Source organism: Chelonia mydas, chromosome 3 (assembly GCF_015237465.2).
Source record: "Chelonia mydas isolate rCheMyd1 chromosome 3, rCheMyd1.pri.v2, whole genome shotgun sequence".
In the NCBI taxonomy this organism is placed as follows: domain Eukaryota; kingdom Metazoa; phylum Chordata; order Testudines; family Cheloniidae; genus Chelonia; species Chelonia mydas.
Genome location: NC_057851.1, coordinates 151627636 through 151645481, shown reverse-complemented (window position 1 = coordinate 151645481; position 17846 = coordinate 151627636). Strand labels below are relative to the sequence as shown.

At 48.3% G+C, this 17846-nt stretch overlaps 1 protein-coding gene across 4 annotated transcripts in view; it reads left to right on the top strand.

The window, feature by feature from the left end:
• Positions 1–17846, top strand: part of GALNT14 (polypeptide N-acetylgalactosaminyltransferase 14) — a 190182-nt gene that overhangs the window by 65078 nt on the left and 107258 nt on the right. For 3 of the 4 annotated variants that reach the window (XM_037895598.2, XM_037895597.2, XM_043543547.1), the window contains exon 2: positions 16635–16804. In XM_037895598.2, coding sequence (XP_037751526.1) covers positions 16635–16804 — 170 coding nt within the window. Of the gene's footprint in view, positions 1–2770; positions 2824–10094; positions 10202–16634; positions 16805–17846 lie in introns of those variants that run through there. The other variant, XM_043543546.1, reaches the window with a different exon arrangement.

The following is a 17846-nucleotide window of genomic DNA, read 5'->3' as shown; positions in this document are numbered from 1 at the left end:
CAGGTGGTTGAGGTGTGGGAGGGGGTGCAGGCTCCGGCTGGGGGTGTGGACTCTGGGTTAGGGCCGGGGATGAGGGATTTGGGTACAGGAGGGTGTTCCGACCTGGGGCAGGAGATTGGGGTGTGGGAGGGGGTGTGGGGTGCAGGCTCCAGGAGGGGGCTCAGGGCTGGGGCAGGAGTGCAGGCTCTGGAAGGGAATTAGGGTGCAGTAGGGGGTTCCGACCTGGAGCAGGGTGTTGGGATGCGGGAGGGGGATTGGGGCACGGGCTCCAGGTGGGCGGTGCTTACCTCAGGCAGCTCCCAGTTGGCAGTGCAGCAGGGCTAAGGCAGGCTTCCTGCCTGCCCTGGCTCCGCGCTGCTCCCGGAAGCTGCCAGCATGTCCCTGCGGCCCCTAGGTGGAGGAGCCACGGTGCTGTGCACGCTACCTGTGCCCGCAAGCGCCACCCTCCGCAGCTCCCATTGGCCGGGAACCACAACCTTCATGTAAATCAGGCCATTTTCTCCCCTTCCAGTCTTGTTATGGAGAGGGGGATCTGGTAGTGAGTTTTTGCCATGCCCACTGATCCTGCAGATGGAGATAGGGCTAGCTTGTGGCTTGGTATTCCTGGAAAAGCAATACCCAAGCATTAGCTTGCTTTCCTTACACTAGAAGCTGACTTTGATCATTGTCAGAACTGGCACCTTTCCTGACCATTTCAGCAGAGGCCAAAGACTGAGCAGGCCATGGGCACTGAAGGAGGACAAGAGAGGAAGAAAGAGCAGATAGCTCTGGAAAGGAAGTCACAGTAGAATGCAGGGTGAGACAAAAGAAAAAGGGATATGATTGCAGCATGAGGCTGGGTGTGGGAGGAGGAAACTGGGATAGCAGGAGCCAGACACATGTTGGTTGGGGGGACGTGGATCCTGCTCCCTGCTAGCCCCCCGAGGGCACTGTGGGGAGGGGGCAGGTTAGAGGGAGGACATGCAGAGATGAGCACATGCTGCACCCACAGTATGGGTAACAGGGTGGTGGCTGCTGCATCCCCAGAATACTGGACATTCTGGTACTTCCAGAAACAGCGTGACCCCTCCCTCACTGGTGTGACCTTGCACGCACCACGCCACCTGGACAGAGCCATTTTGAAGACTGTGCCACCTTGCTCCCACTGCTGTGACCTTGCATGCCCGGTGCGAGTGAAGTCATGCTGCATGGACAAACTCATTTTGAAGAGTGCTCCGCCAATACTCCTATGACTTGGCACACATGGTGTGTGCAAGGTCGCGTCGCACGGAGAATGACATTCTGAAGAGCACCCTGCCCCCACCAGTGTGACCTTGCACGCACATTGTGTATGAGATGGCAGCACGCTCTTGACGATGGCATCATCCATATGGCATGACTTCACACGCTCTGTATGTGCGAGATTACGCCGGTGGGAGCGGGGCGGTGCACTCTTCAAGATGGCATCCCCTGCCTGTGATACTGGACAAAACCGGACTGGGAACACAACCATAGAAAGAGGACTGTCTGGCTGAAAACCAGAGCAATGGCCTGCCGTGGTAGTGCTCCTGCCCTGGTGGGGCTCCCAGCGAGCCCTCAGGAAGAAACGATTCATCCAGAATTCCTGCTGGGGAGTAGCACTGTTCTGAGGTACCCCTCTAATGGACATGCAAAAGGCAGAATCTAGCCCAGGGGGAGCAACAGGCCGAGAAGAGAGGGCAGAGTGCAGGAGTGAGAGAAGGAGAGATGAGTGTAGGCGGGAGCAGAGCCTTTGCAAGGAGGACAAGGAGTGTGAACTTTAGGCAGGAAGAGACTGGGCAGCAGTGATGAGACTGAAGGAGGCCACATAGAGCCTGATGCGCATCTTTCCATTGGTTTTGGCTCAGACCCATGGAGAGGTGAGAGAAGATGAAGATTTAGCACCTAAATTCTGGATTGAAGGAAGCCAAAGAGCAGGGGGGCAGGACGGGGAGGGGAGGTGGTTATTGCCTCTGGGAATAAGTAAGAGACAAGTTGCCTGAGGAGCCCAGACAGACCTCACTGCCCCGCTGATACAATGCGAGGTGATGTATAGACGTTTTCTGTTTACCTTCTTTGGAAAGGGAGTAGCTCGTGTGTGTCTCTGGGCGTATGCAATGGTCATTGGCAAGAAAAAGCATTAGAGCAAGTGTTTTGAGGTTCTCTGGAGAGCCCGGCTGCAGAACAGACTTTGCAGGGAAGCATCTTGCTTTAATTAGCTATTTCGATGAATATTCTATTTTAAAAGGGGTTTTCCCCACACTGTCAGGGGCAAGATCAATTTCTGATTTGCAACTCCTCATGCATCAAAGATCCCCGCTCTTCCACAGAGGCTGGGGTGGGGTGGGGTGTTGGAGAGGTCCCCAGCAGGCCCTAGCCCACTGTTCATTCCACCTGGATCATGGGCTTGAGCACTTTTGCTCTATCACGCTTGCTAAGGCGAGGCTGTGAGTTGCATTGGGATCCAGGCTTGCTACATATAGAGGAGAACCACACAGCCCACAAAACCAACACACAGCCCCCCTATAAAAATCCTAGCAGGATCAAAAGACTGATTGCTTTAAAGGTGAATGATAACTTGGAGCCAGCACCTCCCAGAAGCTGCCAAAAACTCTTTCAGAACAGAAGTCTGATGGGGTGTTCATCATACCCATGCTATGAAAGGGTTAATATGGCCCAGGGAGTCCAGTTAACCAGCCTGCTGGCACCTGGAGAAATTTAGAAATAAAGCCCAGCTGGGGCAGAGCAGGGCGTGTTTCCATAAGGAGCTGGGTTGGAGAGTGGAGATGGAGAGTTCCCTTTCTCTGGGAAGCACCCTGAAAGAAGGTGAGCAGAGCGGACGAGACAGGCTACCCCAGGGGTGAGCTGAAAGCCTGTCTGGTGCTAGGGGCTCTGAGGAGCTCTAGCTGGCCTGAACCCTGGAGCACATCAGCTGCTGGGCTGTAGAGTTTGAGGCATAGAAGCATATGGCTCAACAGGAGGACTATCCAGAGCAACAAGGTTTGGATTTTGTATATATACTTTACTTTAGGTAAAGGACTCTGTGGTACTGGAAGGGGCAGGACTCTATAACGGGATCTGCCTGGAGGGCCAGGATGCGCCTCTGGCTACAGGAGGCCAAAAGACACTTTTGGCCGGGGAGGAACTGTGGCAAAAGTTGCTGCAGTACCACAGCCAGTCTGGAGGGGTGAGCTGAGGTGGCAACTTTGCCACAAGAAGAAATTCAATAAAAATGAGCAGTCCCTGGCTTTTGTTCTGTGACTGGCTTGACACCAACAGTGCACCAGGATCTGGACGGTGTCCCCACAAAACGACCACCACAGCTGGCAGCCTCAGTACAGAGGCTAGCAACCCAAGCGCCGACCCAGCAAAGCACTTAAGCCTGTAACTTAAAGCATGTGAGTATTGGCTTCAAGGGGATCCTTCAAGTGCCTAAAGTTTGTATGCGTGCTTAAGTGCTTTGCTGGTTCAGGGCCTAAATGGTCTGTGGAGACAGAACTACCCTCTTACACCATCCAGATTAGGGAGGAGACACCTTGCCAAGGGTGGCATGGAAAGGCTCCAGAGAAGAATAATGGCGTTGTGGTGAAGGCACTAGACGGTCTCTGGAAACCCGAGTTCCATTCTACACCCTGTGTGACTTCAGGCAATTTGCATAGTCTCTCTCTGCCTTGGCTCCTCATCCGTTAAATGGGGATAAACCATGCTTTCTCCCATGCTCTGTTGTCTATTTAGAGTATAAACTCTTTGGGGGAAAGGACTGTCTCTACTAGGTATATGTACAGCACTCATGGGGCCTTATCTCAACTTGGGCTTATGGATACGAATGTAATATATGTAATCGCTGTTCTGAGCCACACAGAGGATGTCAGGCTGTGATGCTGGCCCATTTTGCTGACACCGTTCATCAAATTTCCGCTCACCCACCTGGCTTCCCCCTCACCCCCCACTGGATGGCCCTCTCAGCTCCCCTTGGGTTAACTGTGCTGTGTGGGGGAAGTACCTGTTATGTCAAGCTTGTTGCTTTCCACCAGCTGCCCCTGCTGGGGTTGTGCTCCTTGCTAAGAGCACACGCTGGCACCAGAGGAGAAGGTGGGATGAGCTTTTCTCTGTGTGAAGTGATATAATCCTTTCATCTGGCATTAGTGCCTCGGACGGTAACAGATCTATAATTGAGCCTCCCCCGATGCTGCAGCAGATATTTAAATCTCGTTTGTATAATGCCTGGTTACAATTCCTGCCGAGAGATTACTGTCCGCCTCCAGTACCCCTGAATGGAAACAAACAACTTCAAGCCATCCCAAAGCAGGGAAGAGAGTTACCGCACTTCTAGCGAGCACAAACACCTCAGGACAGCAGAGTCCCCAGAGGCAGGCTGTGCCAGATGGCCAGGAGTTCTTTGGTGTTTGCTGATGCTGCGGTGCCGTTGGTATATTATTATATTCATTCTGTAATGCCTCAGTCATGGCAAATAGACAGGATGTTAGAGGCACAGGGTAGAATACCCCTTGGGGGCATTACAAAGGCACCCAGCACTCCTTGCGGCTATTAGAAGCACATGCTACTGTATACTCCAGGGGCTGGTACAGGGACACCTGGCTCCCCGTGGAGATACTATAGAAGCACCCAGAATGAGTGAAGCTTGGTCTTTGCACAGGGGCTTCTCCCCACTCCCTTGCGCACCTGTGCAAGGCCTGGCACAATCAGTCCCTAACGTGTCTGCCAGCTACACGGGCTCGTTCTTTCAAGCCTGTTGTTTTAGTTCCTTTTATGGTTTTTTGGCACCAGTGTGACAAGGTTCTCTGCTCCAATTGGTTGGCTCTCTCCTGGGCTGGTCTCTGCAGGATGTTTAAGACTCTCTTAGAGTCATTGGGCGAGAGAGAGAAGGTGACTCTGTAGCTCCGTGGTTAGAGGGGAAAGAGATGGGAGCCTGGAGAGCCCTGTGCCATGTGAGCCTCATTCCCAGGGAGGGGTAACACACACAGTGTTGCCGTTCCAGGAACATGCTGGCTCTGGGCAGGACCATATCCAAAGCCCATTGATCCTCAGATTGACCGCGAGTGCAGCTGCTCAGTCTCTAACCCCTGGGCATCAAACACTAAAGGCAGGCAAAGCTTCCTGAGCAGGGAGCTGCCTGTAGCCCTTCGCCATATTGCTCCCCCTTCATCTTGGGACCAGTTGTCAGAGATCTGGTTATGGTGCCATCTTGCTGTACCAGGCTATGATGTTTTCTGTCACAGATACTCTGCCTCCAGTGTAAGTCCACAGCCCGTCGTGTGGAGCCCTGGGCCTTGACCCAGCATCCCGGACAATATGGTGCAGTGCTGATGCATTTTTTTTGTGATGCCTGGCAGGAGAGACAGGCCGAGAGGATGCTGGGTTCTTGACCCCCATCTTTGTTCTGGAGACATGTGATGGGCTGGAGGCATAAGAGCTGGGAAGGCTTGGGCCAGATTCCTGCTGCCCCAAAGTTTCTCCAGTCTCATCCTTCTGCCCCCGCCAACCCCCGCAAGCCCACTTGTACTTCTCTGTCTCTCCCACATGCATTCTATCACTTCTAATACTCTGATACCAGAGTGATGGGGCATCATACTTCTCCCTGCGTGGTTCTGTCTGTCAGACTCATTCAGATTCTTCCTCTTCTGTCAGCACCCCGAGGAATGGTGGTGTATGAGGCTGGCATGCTGCAATGTGGATGGCACTGATTGGCCACCAGCTACTGCCCCATAATGGACAACTCATCAGCTGTCTCTGCCACCATGGGTGAAAAAGTCTTGGTGGCAACGAGAATTAGCCAAGCGCTCTGTTGTTTGGTGACTAAAACTGTTCCATAGAACAGCTGCCTGGTGTCTTACATGCAACGAGCCTAGTGGTCTCAGTTCAGCGTTTAGTAATCTGATATCTGTATTGTTCAAACTGCCATCACTTTAAAAGGCAGCAGGAGGTGATGGGGGATGGGCTGTCTCACTTCGTTTGGAAATGAGGCAGGAGAGAGAAGGATGGGGAGCCAGAACCTGCTTTTGTGTTTCTCAGACAGTTCTACAATCTGATGCGTTTCTTTTACCTGATGATTAGTTTTTTCTAAAGAAAAGCAAGGTGTTTTCTTTCCTGGATACTCGTAGCAGAAGCTGAATTTTAATACTCTTTACAGGTGACAGGCAGCATATTTTGCAGACAGCTGGCATTCACGCTGCAACTGGCAGTGTTTTGACACTTGTCGAAGACTGGTGAACAGAATGGGCTGTGCCTAACTGAGGGGTTCCTTTTTATTTCTTAATTTCTTTCACATCTTACTGGAAACTTTAATTTTCAGTTTCAGAACATTTCCCCCAGACTAGGTATTTATAATTGTTGCAGCACATATTGTGCATTCTGTATACGTCTCTGGGCTGCCTACAAGTAGGGAACCTAGTCAGCAGTTAAATTATACATTAGAACTTGGGACCCTCTTTTCCCAGAGCACAGGCTGTTGCTGCACAAGCTCCTGAAGAATCCCCATTCACATTAATGCTTTGTCTACTCCTTGCAGGACTGCTACTGCCCCACAACTTCATTGCATACACTTTGCGCAGGTCTCATTCCATCCTGAAGAGGAGAGTGGTTTGCATGCTCCCAGAACCTCTGGTTCTTTCCCAATTCAGGTCTACCTCTCCCGCCATACCCATCAGTGCGTTTCTTATACCACTTGTTCTTGTTGCCTCTAATCTCAGCTGGTTGTGGGAACTGTGTGTGGTGGCTGTGATCAGTAAACCCATAGTGAATGAAATGTGTGGATGGTATATACACCCTAGGGATAAGGTACAGGAAAGAAATGCAGTGAGAAACACCCATTGTTTCATGTTCTTTATGTATATAGATCTCCCCACTGTATTTTCCACTGAATGCATCCGATGAAGTGAGCTGTAGCTCACGAAAGCTTATGCTCAAATAAATTTGTTAGTCTCTAAGGTGCCACAAGTCCTCCTTTTCTTTTTGCGAATACAGACTAACACGGCTGCTACTCTGAAACCAGTGAGAACCCTAGTACACCGTGAAGGTTAGATGTCTCAGGATGGACAAGCAACCAGGGTGCATACCTTCTAACATTACAAGTGATTAAAGCGGGACACAGCACCATTTAAGTTGGCCCATCTCTCCCTCTGTAGACTGAGATAGAGGAGCAGAGGGACGAAACCTGAGTGACGCTGTGCTCCCATGCAACAGGTTGCAACAGCACTTGATTTGGGGGCCTAACTGCTGTTTGACCAGGACAAGAGGGTTGGGGGTTCAAAGCAGGATAATCCTGGGCCCCTTGGGAGGTATGTGTATGGCAGGGAATGGAGGCCCTACCTCATGGTTGGCAGGGAGAGAATTAAAAACCTTTAATCTACAGCAGATGGCTGCCCTCATGGCAGGCATTGCCAAAATTCCCAGCCAAGGGGGAATGAAGAGAGGCTGAGCTGGGGTCTACGGCTCCTTTAGCAAGTATAAAAAAGGAGCGTGTTGAGAGTCACTTTCTCTCTCTCTGAATTTGGATAGATTCTTCGGTCAGACTCACCCTGGGGTAAGGGTACATTTGCCTGTGTTTGTTATATTTGGGTTGGATACCCATTGGCCTTAGGCGTTGGGAGTGGACCTCTGTAAACAAAACTTGGAGTGGTTCTCCTACATTGGGCCTCGTCAAATGGTGTCTTTAGGCCTGTGATTGGAAAAACATCCCAGACTGTACTCCTGCAGATCTCTCCGTATGCTTTTTTTGTTGCCACTTCACCTAGTCTGATCTGCTGAGGCAAAGATCTGCTGCCTGGTCTATGGTTTTCACCGGCCTTTACTTGGAAGGGCTTGGAAGTCCCTTGAGACATATGTAAAACAAGGGTTGGCCTGTACTCCCAGGGTGAAATTTATGCCCCTTCTCTCCTTGAATTAATTTACTGTTGCCCTAAATGTAGTTGCAATTTGCAGATACCACCTCTGGGGCAATGGTCTTTTTTGATTTAAGCTAAGCAAGATTGGATGGCAGCACTCCAAGGAAAACCCAAGGAGCAGCAGGGAGTGCTGGTGATTCAAGCCCTGAGCTCTGTTTATACTTTTCCCAACCTGTTTCTCTTGGGTTGGCATGGCCGCATTTGCAAACACAATGGGCTTGCTTGTCGAATGGAACTAATTTCCAGGGTACTGGCTCTCATAGCCCTGGGGCCAATTATAAAAGCAGAATGGCCCAGCAAGGCTCATTATTGCACACAGCACCTTTCTAGATAAGGGGTTGGGAGGAGCAGGCAGGGGAGCATTCATCAGCTCAGCCCACCGAGGTCTTCCTTACTGCATGCAGCAACCCAGTGGGCAATGCGCAGGGGCAGGTTCATAGAATCATAGAATATCAGGATTGGAAGGGACCTCAGGAGGTCATCTAGTCCAATCCCCTGCTCAAAGCAGGACCGATCCCCAATTAAATCATCCCAGCCAGGGCTTTGTCAAGCCTGACCTTAAAAACTTCTAAGGAAGGAGATTCCACCACCTCCCTAGATAACACATTCCAGTGTTTCACCACCCTCCTAGTGAAAGTTTTTCCTAATGTCCAACCTAAATCTCCCCCACGGCAACTTGAGACCATTACTCCTTGTTCTGTCATCTGCTACCACTGAGAACAGTCTAGAGCCATCCTCTTTGGAATTCCCTTTCAGGTAATCGAAAGCAGCTATCAAATCCCCCCTCATTCTTCTCTTCCGTAGACTAAACATCCCCAGTTCCCTCAGCCTCTCCTCATAAGTTATGTGTTCCAGTCCCCTAATCATTTTGGTTGTCCTCCGCTGGACTCTTTCCAATTTTTCCACATCCTTCTTGTAGTGTGGGGCCCAAAACTGGACACAGTACTCCAGATGAGGCCTCACCAGTGTCAAATAGAGGGGAATGATCACGTCCCTCGATCTGCTGGCAATGCCCCTACTTATACATCCCAAAATGGCATTGGCCTTCTTGGCAACAAGGGCACACTGACTCATATCCAGCTTCTCGTCCACTGTAACTCCTAGGTCCTTTTCTGCAGAACTGCTGTCTAGCCATTCGGTCCCTAGTCTGTAGCGGTGCATGGGATTCTTCCGTCCTAAGTGCAGGACTCTGCACTTGTCCTTGTTGAACCTCATCAGATTTCTTTTGGCCCAATCCTCCAATTTGTCTAGGTCCCTCTGTATCCTATCCCTACCCTCCAGCATATCTACCTCTCCTCCCAGTTTAGTGTCCTCTGCAAACTTGCTGAGGGTGCAATCCACACCATCCTCCAGATCGTTTATGAAGATATTGAACAAAACCGGCCCCAGGACCGACCCTTGGGGCACTCCACTTGATACCGGCTGCCAACTAGACATGGAGCCATTGATCTCTACCCGTTGAGCCCGACAATCTAGCCAGCTTTCTATCCACCTTATAGTCCATTCATCCAGCCCATACTTCTTTAACTTGCTGGGGTGACATGAACCTGATCCTCCTGCAGCGCCGTTGGTCATTGCATGTAGCACCACACTGAGTAAAGCCCAGCAGGAGGCGAGGCATCTCGAACCAGCTCTGTTCATTACCCCATGCAGCACCATGCTGGGTGACGCATGCTGGGTGACATGCTCTTGTAACTGCATCCTTCTCCCTTCCGTGGCAGCCTTGACCTGCCACTTACAGCACCTGTTACTGAAGCGGTTTCTACCCTCGTGGTGGGAGTGTGTGGATGCCCTGGCGTGGTGGCTGGCTCATCCATGCGCCCTGGATGGAAATGCTGTGGATACCTGGCTGCAGCCTGAGCTTCCCAGGGGAAACTGAAGAACCCACAGCTGCATCGGTCTGAGCCACTCACTCTCTGTTCCTGCTCCAGCAATCCCAGCTGCAGTGTAATCACACAATTATTATGCCATTAAAATGTCATATTCATAGAAATCCACATAAACAAAGCATTAACAATCTCTGGAAAATTGTAGTCTTTACTGCTAATGACCTACTCTCTTTGTGCACTCTCCCCCCTTTCTTTTCTGAGCCTTGATTTAAGAGGCAGACAAGGAAGTACATCTCTGTGCTTAGACTCTCAATTTTTAATGTACTGTCACAGTGAGAGACCTCTCTCTCTCTCTCTTTAATAGGGCTACAGGTGGTTTGGAGGAGCCCGCTTAGCAAGCTGGTAAAGAAGGAAGAGGCTGTTCAGAGTGTGTTCTCAGCTGGGAAAGTGTCAAATATCTGGTGTAATAAGGTAGATTCCCTTTGAATTTAATTTTGTCTCTAGCCTGCCTTTGGCATTTTCTATTCTCTTTGTAACGTGCCCGGGGGATGATAGCTCAGGGCTTTGATTAGGGAAAGCAGGTGGGGGTCAGAGAGTGGGAGACTATGCTGATGAGACCCAGTTCATCTCTGGTATAATGTCGTTGATTTCTACCAGGGATGAACTCAGTCAATTCTCTTTAGAGCATACACAGTTTCTCTCCCCGCCCCCACTCCCGTGGCACTATAATTGATTCCCAAGGCCTTATCCAGGTGTGTTGTTCTGATGCATTCTCGTTGTTTGTCAGCTGGTCGCACTCTGATGCTTCTATGCGAGGACTAGTCTAATGTCTCTTGAGTTAGTTTCTTGTTTGTGTGGGATGCACCAGACACTACACTTGTTCATTTCTAACAGTGTCTCCTTGCTGGACACCCTTCACTGAAGCAATGCAGGGAAAGAACCTTGCCCTCCCAGCTAGGGTGACCAGATGTCCTGATTTTATAGGGACAGCCACAATTTTGGGGGCTGTTTCTTATATAGGCACCTATTACCCTTCACCCCCTGTCCCAATTATTTTATACTTGCTGTCTGGTCACCCTACTCCCAGCTGAACAGGAAAAGCTACTTGTAGGGGAATATTGGGATCCAAAAACCTTGAAAGTCCCTTTAAAAGTTGTCCCCATCCGGTTCTGTTCAGTCCATGTGTAGTGAAGCAATAGAAGTCACTGGGTATTTTAAATTATAAATAATAATCTAGGATCCTGAAGGATCCTAAGGCACTTTTGAGGGACAGTTTTGCTCAGGTGATCTGAGCACAGGGATTGGCAGCTGGCAATTGTAGTAGGCTCTTATCCTCTTATGTGGCTCAGCTACTAAAGGGGGACAAAGATGCATACTCAGCCAGTGTGGGTTCCAGTGCTGTCAGAAGCTCCACCACCGCCCAAGATTCACTCGCTTCTGCTGTCCAAGAGTTGGCACTCAAGGTCAGTTGTTCAAATTTTCATAATGAACCTAGTCTAAAGCCCACTGAAGTCAATTTAAAGACTTGGATTGTCTTCCATAGACTTTGGCTCATGCCTGACATGATCATGATTGTTTTTCTTTCTTTGACAAGCAGTGAAATAGTTACCTTTACTGAAATCTAAATTGTCATCAGTAAGTTTCAGAATTAACATTCCTTTGATGTATGGCAGTTATTGGCATCCATTCATACCCTGCTCCCATTTCAATAGCTTTCTCCACTATCCTAGAGGCTGGAGGCTTCCTTAAAAAAAGCATAAGTTCTAATGCACAAGGTGGCAGCTGCCAGGGACAAATATTTGCTCACTGTGCAGGTTTCCAGCCCCATGGAATTACTACAAATCTCACAACTATGCCTATTTCCTGGTGTATCCAGGCTAATATTGATGCCAGTTTGTACAGTCCTGAAAGGCTTTAGATGCAGCTCTACTAAACTGATCTCAAACTCTGTAAGCCATTCACCCATCTAAAGCACGAAAGCAGAGCTTGCTTTTCACAGCTGGTGAGCATGATTAACTACTGTAAGTGGATCTTAACAGGCAAGTTTCCTAACAGAGTGGTTTGCCTGGTGCTATTGAGAGGAAGAGAGAAGAACCTATTTCATTAAAGTGGTAGGCTGCCCCTCCCCCTCTTTTTAAACCAGAGAATGAGGGGTTTTTTTTTCTCCCTCTGCTGTAGACTTATTCAGTCTCTCAAACTCTTCTGCCAAAAGAAGTGACTGGTGTTTCCTATAATTAATACCAAACATTAAACTGCAGCATTGAAAGAGAAATTGCCTAATTGTGAGGGGGAAAAAAATACAATTTATTACCAGAACACGAGAGAAAATGAATGAGACAGAGAGAGAAGAGCCCCGCAGAAGATAAATAGAAAGGCAAGTGGAATATTGACTTGATCTTTCTCTAGTGCAGGGTAATTTGGCTTCTAAAGTGAGTTAGATCATAATAAATTAAATTTAAATTTCTGCACATCGGTTAAATAACTCCCAAGACAGAATTCTAGTGTGAGGAAGAGGTGATAATACATGGTGGAAATATAATGAAGATCTTATCCAATAATCCAGAAGTGATGTGTGGTCCCTGCATGTGTGATAGGGCTTTTCCTTTCCTTTGTTGGGGGTCCAGGAACAGGTAAATCATCGATCTACAAGTTGGAGAAGCTGTCTTCTCAGTAAAACACGTGGATAGCCTGAACACTTCCTATACAATGCATCCTTCCTGATATCCAGTGCAGATTTGCTGTCTGCAGTGAGTGTATGCTTAAACATTCCCATCGGATTGCATGCAGCCTCACAGGAAGTTTAGGAGAGGAGGTGGAAGAATACTGCATCCCAATGAGACTCCGAGGGGGTATTTAGCTATAGTAAAGAGAGTGTAATTATCCAGTAGGAATTTGACCAGGACACTGGGGTAAACTCTGCAGAATGTAATCAAGTGCTGAAGCTCTGCGATCTGATGTCCCATCTGTGTAGGGTGACCACATATGGCAGGGTATGCAAGCCCCACACTGTGAAGGAAGGGGTTAAGGAGTTACTCTGGGCTCATAGGTGGCCCTGCCTGGCAGCACCTTCAAGGTATGCCAGGAGTGGAGGAAGAGTTTAAAGGGGGACAAAGTCAGCTCAGGGGCAGGCAGGCAGCTTGGGGGGAGGGGAGGGAGAAGGAGGAAGGTAATGACAGGCTGTTAGTCTCCCCAGCTTCCAGGGAGAGGCCAGACAAAAGGCAGAGCCTGCTACCTTGCCTGTGCGTGGTCCGAGCTTCTGGAAGTGAGGGTGGGCTGGACTATAGTCTTTCTGGTGGCATTTCCTTAAAATGCAGAGGGTCACCCTAGATGCGCCTCCCAGCAGCACCGTGCCCCAAACTTCATGGGGGAACATTCGATTTTTAGTTGCAGGAAGCATTCACTGTCTGATAAACCAGCTCTGCTTCTAGACATTGCGTGCCTTCTATCCAAGGATTGGAAACTATAAATGGAAAAGTCCTATTCAGTCATGTACAGTAGCTTGTTTCCTTGCCTTGTCTGCTGAGCACACAATCGTAGCTGGAGCACACTCAACCACTGTGCCTTCTCACAGGCTAGGCTCCTCAGAACTTCAGAGTTTAACATTGCAGCCTCACCACCGTATGTAAATGGCTGGTGTCCTTGTAATGCTGCAAGTACAAACAGAGGTGCCTAGAACCTATGGTTGACGTCACAGCAGTTGGCTAATTGCGTTGTCTTGGAACTGCATCTGTCCATTATGCCATGTGAACTTGGCAAGCATCAAGCTCAAGCTGGCAGAGACTTGCCCACTACCCGCACACCCTTGCAGCACAATTATTCAGAGATCAAAGGGCCAAGCTGCTTAGCCATACTGTACAGGGATAGGTTGCCATTATGCCAAGGTTTTAAAGGGATGCTGTGCTGATAAATCTCTCAGTGCAGAGCCTGATTCTCCACTGTTCTGCCCGACATCCACTTGAGCACTGGTATAAATGAGTACACAAGGTACAGGGCAATGGAGATTTAGGGCCACACTAAAGAGGGATAAATTTCTTTACCTCTTCTATATAAAGCTGAAAGAAATGTGTAATATTTTGTGGATGGCTTAATTTTTGCTCTTCCCTCGCTTGACTGGTCAGTTTCACTTCCTGTTTATAGTCCATTCCTTTTTCTGGGTCTCCTGTCTAGCTCAATAACACTGATTCATATACATTCTTTTTTAAATGACCTGTTTTTATGACCATTTTAAAATGGAAACATTTCTATTCATATTAAGTTTTATAAAACTTTTTTCAAAAACACAACTTCAGCTTTGGGATCTAAACTGCTGACCCTTTCTTCAACAGAGCTGGAATCTCAGGGTCCTCTCCAGCCCTTGTAAATTTCAGGGCTTCAGTGGTTCTGAGATGCAATCAGCTCAGTTTTCCCTGATCTTTCACTGTGTTGGTAAATCACGTTTTACAAGATGCCTTAAAAAAACATAAACTATATTTATTGCACAATATTCTGCACTCCTACCAAGAGCCTACAAACTTTTATGGATAGCCTTCTGCTCATAAACCTCCTGATGGACTGGAGTGGCCTTAACATTTTAATAACTTTCCTTCATTCTTGGTGTCCTGGGATACCGGACTGATGTTCAGAAAGGTGGACTGTTCTGTGATTGTCATCAGAGGCAGCCCAGCCCAGGTCGAGTGGCTACAAGCAGCAAAGCAATTGTAAGAAATGACATTGTGGTGCACCATATTTATTCCCTCTGCTGAATGTGCTGTGTCTGCAAGTTAAAAGATGATTTTTATGACTCTCAGCAACTGTATGCTCACCTTGGGATATGAAAATAAAGTCATGGTCTTCTTGCCTACTGCAGCATGGCTGGTAATAAAGCTTCTGCAATCAGACCAGGGCTGATAATATGCTTAGATCAGGATTGGGATAGAATTGAGCTTGCTCCTCTGTTGCATGGGCTGAGTAGGTGCAAGAGGGGAATCGCTTCCTCTGCTTATAAATTGACCAGATGGAACTCAAAGGCCAAATTTCTTTCTGGGATAATGCCACTGGTGGAGGTGGATTCAGCTGGAGTTACAGCAGCATGAATCTGGCCCCCAGGGAACAGAGAGAGCGAGCGTATTCTCCAGGGAGAAGAATGGCATTACAGCAGTGTAAGGTCAGAATGAGCCTTGATGTCCCTGCCCTGAAGAGTTTACATTCAACAGCCCAGACTCTGATCTACATGTCACTGATCAGTAATAACACTGAGGATCACGGAGTTAGTCCTGATTTACGCTGGTGTAACTGAAATCAGAATTTGGCCCAACAGGGTGAGCAACAGTAAGAACTATTGGGAGTGCTCCGGAGGGAGGTCAAGAAATAAAGCCGCCTTTGGTTAAAGCCGGAGAGGTCTCGAGGGACCTGGGAGTCTTTGTGCTGTGAAGCAGTGCCATGCCTTTGAAGGTGGCCTGTGTTCCCTTAAATTTCACTCCAGCGGCCTTGCAGCATGAGAAGGGACATTCCAGGGGAATCTCAATCCAGCCCTTTTTTCTTAAACTGATGTATGGGATACAGGCTGCTCATTTGCAAGAGCCATCACTTCCCCCTCCCTCTTCCCTTTCCTATTAACATGGAGAATGTGCTGTCCGATGTGAATAAAATCAATTATGGGATAAAAATCGCCTCTTTCAAAAGCTTCATTTTGTGCCATTAGCAGGGGAGAGTGGCAGTGAGATGGAGTAACAAAAAAAAAAAAATCAATTATTCGATAAGATCACAATTTTCTTTGGGGCTGAAATTACTGTACACGTTTGAATCGCTCCGTATTACACGTAGGCTGAGATCAAAGAGCTTGTGCTGCTGTAACGATGTGATCTTATCATGTGCACCTCGGAGCCAGCCCAGAGCCATTGTGTGCTGCTTAATAAAAGGACACTTTGACTCTTGTACAGCTGGGCGAGCAACCAAGTAGCCCTGCGGCTCCCCTATACCTGAGCAAACAGTGGGGATGATGCATCCCCAGAAGCCTTGCTTTGCAGGACCCCCTGCTGTCTGGAATAATATGGGGGCAGGGGAGTTGTGAGCAGGCAGTGTTTCCGAACAGATGTTGCACCATTAATTGATCTTCGATTACTAGCAGTAGGTATGGCCTGTGTTGGGATGTGAGATGGGCTGGGATCTGAGTTACTACAGAGAATTCTTTCCTGGGTGTCTGGCTGGTGAGTCTTGCCCACACGCTCAGGGTTTAGCTGATCGCCGTATTTGGGGTCGGGAAGGAATTTTCCCCCAGGGTAGATTGGCAGAGGCCCTGGGGGTTTTTCACCTTTCTCTGCAGCGTGAGGCACGGGTCACTTGCTGGAGGATTCTCTGCATCTTGAAGTCTTTAAACCACGATTTGAGGACTTCAGTAGCTCAGACATAAGTTAGGGGTTTGTTACAGGAGTTGGTGGGTGAGATTCTGTGGCCTGCGTTGGGCAGGAGGTCAGAGTAGATGATCATAATGGTCCCTTCTGACCTTAAAGTCTATGATTCTAAGCCATCTGAAAGGAAGTGTAGATTGAGCCCAAGCGCCCTTGCCAGGCGGTTGAATATTTGACAGGTGTGAGAAGACATTAAAACACACAATCATAATTTAACCAAGCGAGTCATGGCTGTGGGATGGTGCTGAGGTTCGCCTGAGGAACTGGCCGCCAAAGGGCAGTACTAAGGGTCCCCCGTGCTAAGGGTCTGTCATTTTAATCTGTAGCAGGCCAGATCCTCAGCTGATGTAAATTGGTGCAACTCCATTGACTTCAACTACTATTTGTGAGAGGGCGCAAGAGAGCACACGTGCTGAGGAGCTGCTAAGCATTTGCTGGGTGTCCCTGCACTCTACCCAGAGACACCTGTGATGTGCAAGCCTCTGTGTTCTGATGGGGTTCAATGTTTGTGTGTGCAGGGCTCAGATGTCGACTGGGATGACCTCTGGGATCAGTTCGAAGAGAGAAGGTACCTGAGTGCCCGGAAATGGAAGGGCGGAGAGGACCCATACCGCCTCTACGCCTTTAACCAGCGGGAGAGCGAGAGGATTCCCAGTGACCGTGCCATCCGCGACACCCGGCATTACAGGTTCTTGCATCCTTCCCATCCTCTTCCTTGATCAGGCAGCCCTAGTCAAAAAGGGACATGACTGGCCCTTCCTTAAAGGTGTGCACTGGAGACAAAAAACCTACACTTGGGGAAAATTAATGGGCCAAAGATGTAGCAGACTGTGTTCTTGGATTGGGAACATACCTAGGGTATATCTTTGTCTTCAAAGAGACCCTGATGAGATAAGACATGTTGGCTTAAAAATAATTTTGTTACATGCATTACTAATATCACCTTAGACAATTAATTGAAACAGCTTTTGTGCTGTTTGATACTTTGTTTGCATTTCACCAGGGCAGAGAAGCTAGACTGGTCAATTTTATTTCTTGTTTATAGTCAGTTTCTACTCCTGGTTCTCTTGTGCAAACACAATGATGCTGTTTTAGTTTTTTTCCAAATTGGAAGGGAATGTTTAAATCCTCAAAAATCCCTACTGATTGCACTGAAACTTAAAGAATGTTTCTTGATTTACATGCTGACCTCCAAAAGAATGAGATGGGTCCACAAAATCATGAGATGGGAAATAAAAAGCACTCAACATTTATTTTAAGCCAGTCTGGCTTCTGCTCCTTTAGGATGCATTCAAGTCCTGTTTTCAAGCTTTTCTCTGCAACCATTAGGGTTAGAAACTTTACTTTTTAAAAGTGAAAGCAGATATCGTCTCCTAATCATGTGCCTCCTGAAGCCAGGGCTTTCAGAGAAGCACCAAATATCATGAGACATGCAATAAAATCCTGAGAGCTAGCAACTGTGATTTTTTTTTTTTTTATTCTATTTCTATGATGCTTGTGACCTCTCCCACTTTATTCAATATAAACCAAACCTAAGTGTTAGGCCTAAATTTATTGAGTGCCCCTTTCATTAGTTTTTGGATGCTTGTGTTGAGTAAACAGTAAATTCACTGATCCACCCACAAATGAAGAGGATTTGGTCCGTATTTTCTTAGGATGAGACTTTCCCCTTGTGTTTGTCTCGTCTCATGTATGACGCTGACATTCTATGCAGTGAAAACTTCACCTGC